The 13,265-nt window shown below is 38.8% G+C and overlaps 1 protein-coding gene across 1 annotated transcript; it reads right to left on the bottom strand.

The window, feature by feature from the left end:
* Positions 1-132: 132 nt before the first annotated feature.
* Positions 133-4,031, bottom strand: LOC118398339 (myoneurin-like). Its single transcript, XM_035793575.2, has 2 exons — positions 3,730-4,031; positions 133-2,880 (listed from the first exon to the last, which is right to left on the bottom strand). The coding sequence occupies exon 2, from the start codon at positions 2,795-2,797 to the stop codon at positions 1,739-1,741; it is 1,059 nt and encodes a 352-aa protein (XP_035649468.1). The 5' UTR covers positions 2,798-2,880; positions 3,730-4,031; the 3' UTR covers positions 133-1,738.
* Positions 4,032-13,265: the final 9,234 nt, after the last annotated feature.

Below are 13,265 nucleotides of genomic sequence, written 5' to 3'. Positions count from 1 at the left end.
TAAACGTTCCACCAAACTTTTTATTCCTGACCAGCCACGAATATAAGTTTCTATTAAAATTGACTTTTATTCACCATTCTGCTTTTCAAACAATTAAGCTTCACAATCCTATAAAAATAAAGCCCATATAAATCATATTTAGTTTTTTATTGAGATTAAAAATAAAAAAAACATCAACAAATAAAACAAATCTTGACATTTCACTTTATTACAGCAAACTTTCAAAATATTTTCTCTGGAACAAAACTCAAATTCACATTATCCTCTAATTAATGTTTGGTGGCTTCACATACCTATTTCTAATTACAGAGATAGATGCAGTATGTTTTACAATATGTATGTTTTTATCTGTATAGTTCAACTGCATTGCCAAAAACATTATTACAAGACAAGAACATTGAATTAATCGAGGCAACATAGAATAAGAGCCAGACCAAGTTGAAAACATGAAATTGTAAGAAACTTGTTACAGGAACGTGAAATCATACAAATTATAGATTTTGCTGTGTACCTCAATTACGATTTCTATATTACAGAAACTACAAAGTTGCAATGCAGTATGAACTGATATTGTCATGCACACAATTCATTAAAGAAATGAATAGCAGGCTAGAAGACATGTTTAACATACATGCAATCCTGAACAACATTTACATACAACTTTGCCCAGTCTGTGAAACCAAGCCATCCACTTCAGTTGAAAGCCAAGTAATAAAAAACAAGTAAAAGAGTTGACAGCTGACAGATAACAAAGTCTTAAAAATAACTATGAGTAGTGATGTTTAGTGAATTACAAGGATGATACTAGCTAACAAAAAAAAACTCACAGTAGACAATAACTATACATCTTCTGGGAGAAATCTTAGTGATGATTGGATTGGAAGTTCACAGTTACCGTCTTGACACCACAAGGTGAAGTATGCAATGACCCAAGTGAAAGAAAGTGCAACTATGTTTAATGGCGCCGTCCCAAATGGCACCTTATTCCCTTTATAGTGCTCTACTTTTGACAAGGGTCCGTAGGCTCTGGTCAAAGTAGTGCACTTTATAGGGAAGAGGGTGCCATGACAGTGACAGTAACAAAATCTGTATCGAAACAAAGATGGCTGGGAAGGATAAGTTGTTACATTCAAAGCTTTGGCAATTAAGGGAAATAAAATTACAAGACATTAGCATTTAGAAAATTGCAGACCCTCAGGAGAGATAAGGCAACAATTAAAAGTATGGTATTCATTTTTTTTTAATTACAGCAAACAAAACACTGATTTAACCCATTTTAGCTTCTTATTTACATATATGAGTAAATAGACAATTGATTCATACATTCCTAATCTTTCCCACATTGTAACATTTCGGATGGAGATGAAGAAACATCTCAGTTAAAGCTCAATGAGAATATCATGACCTAAAGGATGAGCATGGAATTAGAAACAGTATCCAAATGGGATAAGTCTGCACAGACCAATACATTAACAACTGTCGATGAAATTGTCTTCACATCATTCGAGCTATGAAAAAAATAAAAACGATTCACGTGGTTTCCACAAACCATCAACAATAATAGCAACAGCAAATAGACACGTAGGTTAATTGAGAAAACTAAAGAGTTAGGTAAAAGCTATCCCATTAATAAAATGTTAAAAACATGTCCATTCATCCTACAAGATGCTACTGATATTTTGTGTTTCCCGGCAACAAGGTATGTTGTCTTGTTCAGTCTGCTCCACCTAGGTTCCTTTTACTTTAGAACCTTTTTGGTTGAGCCAGGCTTCCTGCCCCTCCTTTTAGAAACAACCCCCACCTTCTTTAGGGCTGCCGCCACCTTACCAGGTTTGCTAGGCTTGTGATGATCACTGTGTGGATTTATTTCCTCTTCAACTGGAGACAAGTCTTCGTCCTCATTTTTCTCTGCATCTTCCTCCTCCTCTGAATCATAAGTTGTATAATCAACTTTCACAGTCTTTCTCCTGCCTCTTCGCCTCTGGGCTTGGATGGCAGCTTCATCTAACACATTTGCTTTACCATTGGTGCAGCGGTAAAGCTTTACTATTGGAGAAACAGTGCACCCCCGTTTGGCTGGGGGTGCACTATTGGAACTATCCTTCTCTGCTGCTCTCTTGGCATTGTTTGCTAGTACGGAGCCTAAGGGGCGGCCCCTCTTTCGCGGGGAACCATCTTTAACGGGTGGCTTGGAAACTTTAGAGGTTGGAGGTGGGTTCTTCCGTAAGTGGGCACCTTTACCTATTATTGCCTTGCGTGGACGGCCTCCTCCCCGTGGCTCGGCAGAGGTGGCTGGGGGATCCATGCAGGGATGGATGCGCGGCCTTCCGAGAGGCTTCGACACTCTTGATCCCTTAGGTTGGCTTTTCGGTTTCTTTCTCTTTTCTTCCTCCTCAGTTGATAGCGGGTTCTTCCTCGGCCTACCCCTTTTTTTTGGTTGTTTAACTTTTTGGGGCCGGCCATGCTTCAGAGGTGCAGTTGGCTCTGCTGAAACAGCATTAGGGTCAACCACTTTACGTGGCCTGCCTCGTGGCTGCTTGTCTAGTACCCTCAGTATCTTGGGTGTCTTAGAGCCTGATCCTTTGGGCCTTCCCTTTCCCCTCTTAGGTGGTATGGGGTTGCCATTAGACAATGCTTCACCTAACTCCTCATCACTACCAGTATCAGAGGCAATTATCTGTCCTTTTTCCGACACTGTTGCCCCTTCTTCCGACATTGTTGCCCCTTCTTCAGACATTGTTGCCCCTTCTTCAGACATTGTTGCCCCTTCTTCAGACATTGTTGCCCCCTCTTTCATCTGTTTTCTTGCAGCCTGGCTCCTTTGTTCTGTCCTTCCAGCTCACTTTCTTGGAGGGCTAGTGAACTACTTAGGGCTTCCCACTGCAAAACACACATCTCCAGAAAGTTACAAAACAAACAAATGTTGTTTGTGCACCCCCTCATTGCTTCATAAAACTGACCTACATGGGCACGAGAAAGTTTAGCTAACATGTATTGCAACATGCACAACCTAAACACTGATTTTGTGTTTACTGATTTTTAATTTATGTATATGGTAAGGTGCACAATACTAACAAAATCTGATATGAACGTCTCCATGACATCCCTAATTAAGGTTACTGCATTCAAGCGATTCTGAAATCTAGCTAGCTAGTATCCTGAATCAGTGATTGTTTTGGTTAGTAGTAGTTAGCTAACTTTACCAGCTGTTCGAGGAAACATAATATGAATATTTTAGGACAGGGTTTCCCACACTCGGTCCTGCCCACCCCTGGGTGCACATTTTGTTTTTTCCTAAACACTAAATAGCTGATTGAAATAATCAAAGTTTGATGATGAATTGGATATTTGAATCAAATGGGTAGTGCTTGCGAAAAAACGTGCACACAGGGGGAGGGAGGGGCCCAGGACCGAGTTTGGGAAACCCTGTTCGAGAAGTAACGTTAACTAGTTAACTAAATGGACTTGAAAATAAACTAGCTAATTGGCTCTACGTAGCATCGCCAGCTATTTCGCTAGGTAGCTATCTAACTCGTTATCTTGACAAAGCCAACTAACTAGCTAGCTAGTTAAATAAAGGTTAAATAAAAAATAAAATAAATAAAAGCTAACATGCGGTAGCACGAACGCTTGCGACAGCCATGGATAACAAGCTAGCTAGCTGACGCCGTTAGCTTGCTAGCGAAGCTAGTTTAATGAAAATACCACACTGCGCAGCATACGCCTCACCTTGGTAAAATCCTTGGTTAGATATCGTTTAATCTCATGAAAATTGACAGATGGTTCATTTGTCCTTGTTGTTGTTGTTTTTTAGCTAGCTAGCGATGTAAATTTCAAACGGAAGTTGTGGGGGCTGATTTGTAAACCCCTACCACTAAGGGCAAGTGGGACCACTTTTTTCAGTTCCGATCCTTGAAATCAAAAATGTGTTGTCTATGACCTCTTCCTTCACAGGACACTGATGACACTTGTGGTTAGTACTACACCTAGAGAGTTCGCCATAGTCTTTGATGCTATTCCATCTGGAACTCTCATGTCGTTTAGAGTTGTAACCAGACCTCATTTTCTTGACCTACTCTCGCTTAATCCAGTTGAGTCTCCAAATAGGAAAAATATGTTTCTCCTTGCTCCCTCAGAACAACAGGTCTATACGTGCTTTATTTCAAAGGGATATTGTATCCATTCCTTATGTAATATCTGTTGGGGAAAAGTCTGGTTATTATCACACAAATACCTGCTTGTTAACAAGGTCAATTAACAAGGTCAAAGAGGTCTCTTTCAGAATGATCAATAAGTATTACCCTGCAAATCATTACCTGAAGAAACTCAAAAAAGACATTAACTGTACTTTTTGTGTTGAGCATCCAGAAACAGTTTTGCATTTATTATGGCATTGTCTACATGCAAAGAAATTATGGAAAAATATTAGTTTTATAATTGTTAGTTTTATAATTGTTATATTAGTTTTATAATTGTTCATATTCTTGATGACTTTTTTTTATGGGAGAATGTGCTGCTCGGTTTTCTTAACTATAAAAAGGATACAGAAAAATAATGTAAATTCACTAGTGAAAAAACACTTCTGTGTTTTTTATAAGGAATTCGAGCAGTACATTAAGACCATTCCACATTCTTCCAATAAGAAAGCTGTTCACCTCTTAAGGATCGGACCCTTTTTTTCAATTTTCGCCTAAAACGACATACCCAAATCTAACTACCTGTAGCTCAGGGTCTGAAGCAAGGATATGTATATTCTTGGTACCATTTGAAAGGAAACACTTTGATGTTTGTGGAAATGTGAAAGGAGTGTAGGAGAATATAACTCATTAGATATGGTAAAAGATAATACAAAGGGAAAAATCAACCGTTTTTAAAATATTTTTTTGTACCATCATCTTTGAAATGCAAGCGAAAAGCCATTATGTACAGTTGTGGCCAAAAGTTTTGAGAATGACACAAATATTAATTTCCACAAAGTTTGATGCTTCAGTGTCTTTAGATATTTTTGTCAGATGTTACTATGGAATACGGAATTATAATTACAAGCATTTCAATAAATGTCAAATACTTTTATTGACAATTACATGAAGTTGATGCAGAGAGTCAATATTTGCAGTGTTGACCCTTCTTTGTCAAGAACTCTGCAATCCGCTCTGGCATGCTGTCAATTAACTTCTGGGCCACATTAACTTCTGGGCCACAACTTCTGCAATCTGCTCTTGCATGCTGCCACAGCCACATAATCAATGCTTGGAGTTTGTCAGAATTTGTGGGTTTTTGAGGAGTTTCCTGGCCATGGACCCAAAATATCAATGTTTTGTTCCGCGAGCCACTAAGTTATCACTTTTGCCTTATGGCAAGGTGCTCCTCATGCTGCAAAAGGTGTTGTTCATCACCAAACTGTTCCTGGATGGTTGGGAGAAGTTGCTCTCGGAGGATGTGTTGGTACCATTCTTCATTCATGGCTGTGTTCTTAGGCAAAATTGTGAGTGAGTCCACTCCCTTGGCTGAGAAGCAACCCCACACATGAATGGTCTTAGGATGCTTTACTGTTGGCATGACACAGGACTGATGGTAGCGCTCACCTTGTCTTCTCCGGACAAACTTTTTTCCGGCTGACCCAAACAATCGGAAAGGGGATTCATCAGAGAAAATGACTTTACCCCAGTCCTCAGCAGTCCAATCCATGTATCTTTTGCAGTCTGTCCCTGATGTTTCTCCTGGAGAGAAGTGGCTTCATTGCTGCCCTTCTTGACACCAGGCCATCCTCCAAAAGTCTTCGCCTCACTGTGCGTGCAGATGCACTCACACCTGCCTGCTGCCATTCCTGAGCAAGCTCTGTACTGGTGGTGCCCAGATCCCACAGCTGAATCAACTTTAGGAGACGGTCCTGGCGCTTGCTGGACTTTCTTGGGCGCCCTGAAGCCTTCTTCACAACAATTGAACTGCTCTCCTTGAAGTTCTTGATGATCCGATAAATGGTTGATTTAGGTGCAATCTTACTGGCAGCAATTTCATTGCCTGTGAAGCCCATTTTGTGCAAAGCAATGATGACGGCACATGTTTCCTTGCAGGTAACCATGGTTGACAGAGGAAAAACAATGATTCCAAGCACCACCCTCCTTTTGAAGCTTCCAGTCTGTTATTAAAACTCAATCAGCATGACAGAGTGATCTCCAGCCTTGTCCTCGTCAACACTCACCGCTGTGTTAACGAGAGAATCACTGACATGATGTCAGCTGGTCCTTTTGTGGCTGGGCTGAAATGCAGTGGAAATGTTTTTCTTGGGATTCAGTTCATTTGCATGGCAAAGAGGGACTTTGCAATTCATTGTAATTCATCTGATCACTCTTCATAACATTTCAGAGTATATGCAAATTGCCATCATACAAACTGAGGCAATAGACTTTGAAAATTAATATTTGTGTCATTCTCAAAACTTTTGGTCACGACTGTATTATTGCAGCCCAGGTGCCATTTAAATTCTGTCCGCAAGATGGCAGCAGTGTATGTGCAATGTTTCAGAATGATCCAATGAACCATTGCATTTCGGTTCAAAATTTTGTAACAAGACTGCCAAAATGTGCCTTATTTGTTTATTCATAAATTTTCATGTTCAAAACTGTGCACTCTCCTCAAACAATAGCATGTTATAATTTCACTGTAATAGCAACTGTAAATTGGACAGTGCAGTTAGAGTAACAAAAATTTGTCAGATATGCTTGGGAAATGTTCTTGTTACTTACAACCTCATGCTAATTGCATTAGCCTATGTTAGATCAACCGTCCCACAGGGGACCCACCAATCCTGGAGAAGTTAAAACAATCAATATGTGTGCATCTTTTAAGGTCTTTGTATAGTCTCTAATTTGCTGTACCCCCTAGCATATGTTACCATTGTCTGTTTGTATACTACTTGTATGCATACTGGTTTTTCTGTAATATATAAAATAATATATAAAAAATAACTTGTGGTTACTCCTTCTATTTAGTTTTGTTTTTTTTATGTTCATAATAGCATCATGACCTCAAATTGAGTTCCCATGGGGGACCAGTATGAAAATGTATACACTCACTACTGTAAATTGCTGCTAAATTTCAATAAGATATTTAAAAAATAAACCAATTGAAAGCTGAAGAAAATGCATGCATGCGGTTGCAGTGTCCCCTTGTGGCTACTCTGGAGAAGAGCTGATCTGTCCATCATGGCGAGTGAATATTTTATCCAGTGCCAACAGCAGCCAACCCTGCTAGATCTTGTACAGTACCAACAGCAGCCAACCCTGCTAGATCTACTCGTCTTTGGATAATTACAATTAATAGCTCATCAATTAATTTGTTATTCATTGCTAGATTTACCTTTTTTTCTTGAGACTTGTCTTGAAATTCCAAACTTTTAGATATAAATATATATATATAAAAAGTAGTTTATAGTATTGTAGCAAACAGAGGGACAGGGACATAAACCTGTGTCACTGGTGTGTAAGGTAAACATTGCGCCAATAGGGTAACCCACTTGGAAATTGTAGCGAGGATTGCTACACTGCCCCCTCGGAATGGGAAGGCTCATGCTCATACTACTTCTGACACCAATGTAGCGAACGGAGGGACTGGGCCATGAACGGCAAACAAACACCCTATGGCTCATGCCAATAGGATTAGCCCACTTGTTGGGAATTGCAGGTGGCTCATTAGGGACCTACAGTATGGTTGAGAACTTTTACAGCAACTGGATAAAGTAATGGCATAGGTAACTTTAGAAAACTTTAGAAAAAATGAAAATATACAGTATACCAGACACTACTATTGTTAAACTTTTTAGAAGGCTTGATTTTTGCACGACTTGATACCCTACACCTTTCTTTGGCCAGAATAGAAAGACAGGAACAAGACTGATGGATGGAGGGAGAGAAGGGGTTTATGAGGAGGGAAGGAGATTAAGGGAAAGAGCCAGAATAGTTATTAGGTAATGGGCGAGTGACGGAAGCAGCCTGAATAAGAAAAAAAAGGCAAATTGTGTGTGTGTGCATGCGGGTAACCCTGTACGTGCCTCTGTGTGGGGTAGGGAGAGAAGCAGGACTGGCTGTTTAGTGTGGTGCCAGGACAACAACCTCCCCCTCCATGTGAGCAAGACAAAGGAGCTGATCGTGGACTACAGGAAAAGGTGAGCCGAACAGGCGCCCATTAACATTGACGGGGCTGTAGTGCAGCGGGTCGAGAGTTTCAAGTTCCTTGGTGTCCACATCACCAACATCACCATCACCAACACTATCAACCACTATCATGGTCCAAACACACCAAGACAATCGTGAAGAGGGCACTACAACACCTTTCCCCCCTCAGGAGAGGGTACCCAGCTCCTTAAAAAGTTCTACAGCTGCACCATCAGTGGTTGAATCACTGCCTGGTATGGCAATTGCTTGGCATCTGACCGTAAGGCGCTACAGAGGGTAATGCGTACGGCCCAGTACATCCCTGGGGCCACCCAGACTATTTACATTAACACGGCTGCTACTCGCTGTTTATTATCTATGCATAGTCACTTTATACCTACATGTACAAATTACCTTGAAAAACCTGTACCCCTGCACATTGACCCAATACCAACCGGTACCCCCTGTATATAGCCTCGTTATTGTTATTTTATTGTGTTACTTTTTTATTTATTTTAATTGTATTTTATTTGGTAAATACTTTCTTAACTCTTTCTTGTACTGCATTGTTGGTTAAAGTAAGCATTTCCCTGTATCTGTTGTATTTGGCGCATGTGACAATTAAAGTTTGATTTGATTTTGATTTGATAAGAAACAACCCCAGAGAGACTGTATGTTGAACCCTCTTCCCACTAATACCCCCACCACCTCCCTGCGTTATTTGGCATTGTTACGAGACAGGTCTGCTGATGTAGGCAGTTAATAAAGCTTTTCAGCAGCAGGGGCAAGCAACAGTGGCAAGCTGGGTGCTAATGTGTCTCGGCCTGTATCCCCAGCAAATGGCACAATCAATATCAACTGTCCCAGGATGCACAACCACTACCAGAGGGCCAGAGAAACAACCAAACTGCCAGCCAGGGTTGGATAATGTAAGGTGATTGAAATATTCTGCTTTTATAAAATATTATGCTGTTTTCAAAAGCTTGCTTCTAGAATTCATTTGTTTCTGGGTTAGTGAAAATAAGAGTAATTAGAGAGTAATTTACATTTATTTTTGTACAATATATTAGTACAATTTATTGTACAAGAGCTTCCTTTTCATGTCACCTATTTTTGTTTTCAGTAAATTATTTTGATACCTACAGTCAGGAATAAAATGATTGGCACCCTTGATAGAGATGAGAAAAAAAGACTGAATAAAATATATAATACAAATACTGAGCAATATTGTGTTGAAAAAAATTGGGAAATTATTTTATTTTGTTGCTCAGAGAAAGATGTTGTTTATCCAAATGATTGGCACCCCTGTTTTCAATACCTCACCTTGCAAGGATAACGGCACCGAGCCTTTTTCTAAAATGTTTCATGAGATTGGAGAACACATTGGGAGGGATCTTAGACCATTCCTCCATACAGAATCGTTCCATATTCTCGATATCCTTTGTCTGCTCTTATGGACTGCCCTCTTGAATTCAAACTACATGTTTTCAATGGGGTTCTCAAGTCCGGAGACTGAGATGGCCATTTCAAAATATAGATTTTGTGGACAATTAACAATTTCTTTGGTGGATAATGATGTGTGCTTAGAGTTATTGTCTTGCTGGAAGATCTATTTGCGGCCAGGTTTGAGCAGAGGCAACCAGGTTTTTTGCTAAAATGTCCTGGTACGGGGTAAAGTTCATGATGCCGTTGATCTTAACAAGGGCCCCAGGACCAGTGGAAACCAAATAACCCCATAACATCAAAGATCCACCACCATATTTCACCATATTGCTCAGTATATGTATTATTTATATACAGTCTTTTTGCTCATCTTTATCAAGGGTGCCAATCATTTTTGAACTGACTGTATATCTATTCAGTTATTGCACAACAGGTACGTACATAGGTCCACCATAAGTAAAATATATGCATAATGTATATCATGTACATTGTTGATATACATGATTAAGTGACAGTGAATATTACAGTTCCCAATACCAGTAAAATAATTGGAACAACCAAATTAATCACATTTTATGTTACTTTATTGAAATGAAACATGTTTATAGCAACCCATCAAAGTGTTCTGTTTTTATTGATTTGCAACACAAACTCAACAATAACGGACACAAGATGACTATAAAAGTCTATTCAGTCTCTGAAAGGACTTCCATTGTCATGTATTCAGCAGCTTTTAAAAAAAAATTACCTTTATTTTACTAGGCAAGTCAGTTAAGAAGCAATTCTTATTTTCAATGTATTCAGCAGCTTTTTTTTAAAAATTTGACCTTTATTTTACTAGGCAAGTCAGTTAAGAACAAATTCTTATTTTTAATGACAGCCTAAGAACAGGGGCAGAACGACAGATTTGTACCTTGTCAGCTCAGGGATTCGAACTTGCAACCTTCCGGTTACTAGTCCAACGCTCTAACCACCAGGCTACCCTGCAGCTGGGCAGAAGTCTTGAAAGTTCTCCTACTTAAAAGAGGTACACTTCAACTATGACAGACAAAATGAGAAAAAAAATCCAGAAAATCACATTGTATGATTTTTAATGAATTTATTTGCAAATTATGGTGGAAATTATGGTCTAGAAATGTACACGTTTTGTGCGCTTGTCGGAAGCAGTCAGTCCCCTATTGCTGACTACACATGATCTATACCTGGGCTAATGACTCACTAACTAGCAAATGATATTAACAAAATGTTCTCTCGCTCTGATCTCAAAAGAAGCGCATCTACTCACAACCGCTCATGCCGTTAACAGTCCAAAGTAAATGGCACAGATCCATAAATGGCAATGATCTATTTGCATATAGGCCTACTGCAGCTCTGATTGGTTACGCCGCACTGGTATGTGTGTAGAGTATGAGCTGAGTCGTGCGTGTCAATGCAATCTTTCTCCTATGCGTTCTGCCAACAACAAAATCTATTGGATAATTAGATTTGCATTGAAAGTGTCTAATATTGCGTTGATTCGATCACAATTGCCACAGTAAAGGGAAACATTGGTGGTGTTACCTAACAGGGAAAACTCTAGAAAGAAAGTTGAGTGAACTTCAATTTCATGCTTCTCTCCATGGGCTGATACTGTATTTGTTGTGCGCGGCAGTCCGGGGAGATGCGCTGCAAGAGGGAACGTAGGTCATGACCCTTAGCGTTCTTCTTATTGGACCATATTAGTGGTCAGAGCACAAATCCGGCCAATAGGGAATGCCCCTCCAGTGGTATCCCATTGGTTGCTCATGGCGTCTAAAAAAACTAATACAATTTAACCAGCAACCCCCCACAGTTTGGAGAATAAACAGAGCGCCAGAAATGTGTTAAATACGTAAACAAAAAATAAATAATACATTTATCATTACATAGAGGACAGAGAAAAACCAACCCTCAATATAATTTGGGTTGCCAATGTACATTAGGGGATGATAATCTCATACTCGGCAAAAAATTACATCTGATTTAGAAATGAAAATTAAAGACAAATAAATCACTATTTTAGAAAAAGCCCATAAACAATCTTACAGGGTAAAGAAGAAAAAAAGGACGGAATTTAAGCAGGAATACGATCTTTTACTTTGAAGAGATCCAACAACTACAGGTTAAACTCAAATAAAGCATGCTGTTTAATGGCAAATCAACCTGGTAAATATCTCGCAGCTCTCACAAAACGAATACATGCTAAATAAGTTATAATTTTAAAAGATAAAGATACAAAAGCACTACTTAGAAACAACGTGATTTTAAAAGATTATCTGAAAATGTATGTCAATCAGAATTGAACAACAGTTGGACATCCTATAGCATTCTTAGACTCAACAACTCTGAAGCAATTATCAGCAGACAAACAAATAATACCTAAAAACGGAGATCACCCAAGAAGAAATATTAGAAACATTTGCATGGAGAAAAGCACCTAGAATTCTACTCAACATTTTGAGACAAAGTAGCCCCCCTATTTACACAAATGACAGCACACATCACTCAAGTTGGTAGAGCATGGTGCTTGTAAGGCCAGGGTAGTGGGTTCAATTCCCAGGACCACCCACGCCAAAACGTAAGCAGCTTTGGATAAAAGCTTCTGCTAAATGGCATATATTATATTACTCAATTCAGTATTTCCTAGTTCCATGTATCAAACAGTTACTTCAGTTATATTGAAACCAGGAAAATCTGGATAGTCCCGTGCTGATTATAGACCCATACGTTAAATAAATTGTGACAATAAAATAATAACAGAGCTTATATGCAATAGAATGGTAAAAGTCTTACCAAACTTGATACATATTAATAAAACAGGGTTTATAAAAAAATAGACACCTACAAACAAATACAAGAACATGTTTCAGTTTAATACAATACACACAAGATATAGATTCATCGATAATGGCTGTTGATGCCAAAAAGGCTTTTGATCATCTTTAATGGCCTTTTCTATTCAAAACTTTGGAAGCTTTTAACTTTCCAGCTAAAATAATACATTTCAAATAAATATTATATAAATGTCCTGAAGCAAAAATATACACAAATAATACATTATCTCATTAAATTGCTTTGGAAAGGGTCACAAGACAGGGATGTCCCCCCTCCACCCTCCTGTTTGCACTGGCAATTGAATCGCTTGCTGAAAGAATTAGACAGGACCTAAACGTAGCAGGTATCAGTATTGGTAACCATGAATATAAGCACATTTTATTTGAAGATTATCTTCTGATATACCTGACCAATACTGAAAGCTCAATGCCCCCTTTTTGCTACAAATATTTTCAGAATACTAAAAAATCTCATGATATAAAATTAACGTGGAAAATTAACGAAATAATGGCAATATAAAAAAAAGAACTAAAATCTACAGAAATCAGTGAAATAATTAGGATAATTAATAAGTGACATCCGACAAAACAAATATATATTGAACAAAAATATAAATGCAACATGCAACAATTTCAAATATTTTACTGACTTACAGCTTATATAATGTTCACAGATACCTTTAAAAAAGGTAGGGGCGTGGATCAGAAAACCAGTCATCATCTGGTGTGATCACCATTTACCTCATGCAGCGCGACATATCTCCTTCTCATAGAGTTGATCAGGCTGTTGATTGATTGTGGCCTGTGGAATGTTGTC

Source organism: Oncorhynchus keta, chromosome 19 (genome assembly GCF_023373465.1).
Source record: "Oncorhynchus keta strain PuntledgeMale-10-30-2019 chromosome 19, Oket_V2, whole genome shotgun sequence".
NCBI classification, from domain to species: Eukaryota; Metazoa; Chordata; class Actinopteri; order Salmoniformes; family Salmonidae; genus Oncorhynchus; species Oncorhynchus keta.
Note: the sequence above shows the minus strand (reverse complement) of the source record. Positions and strands in the feature narration are given on the sequence as shown.

Excerpts from the sequence above, each read along its gene's own strand:
- LOC118398339 (XM_035793575.2), bottom strand. The coding sequence starts at position 2,797 with ATGAAAGAGGGGGCAACAATGTCTGAAGAAGGGGCAACAATGTCTGAA.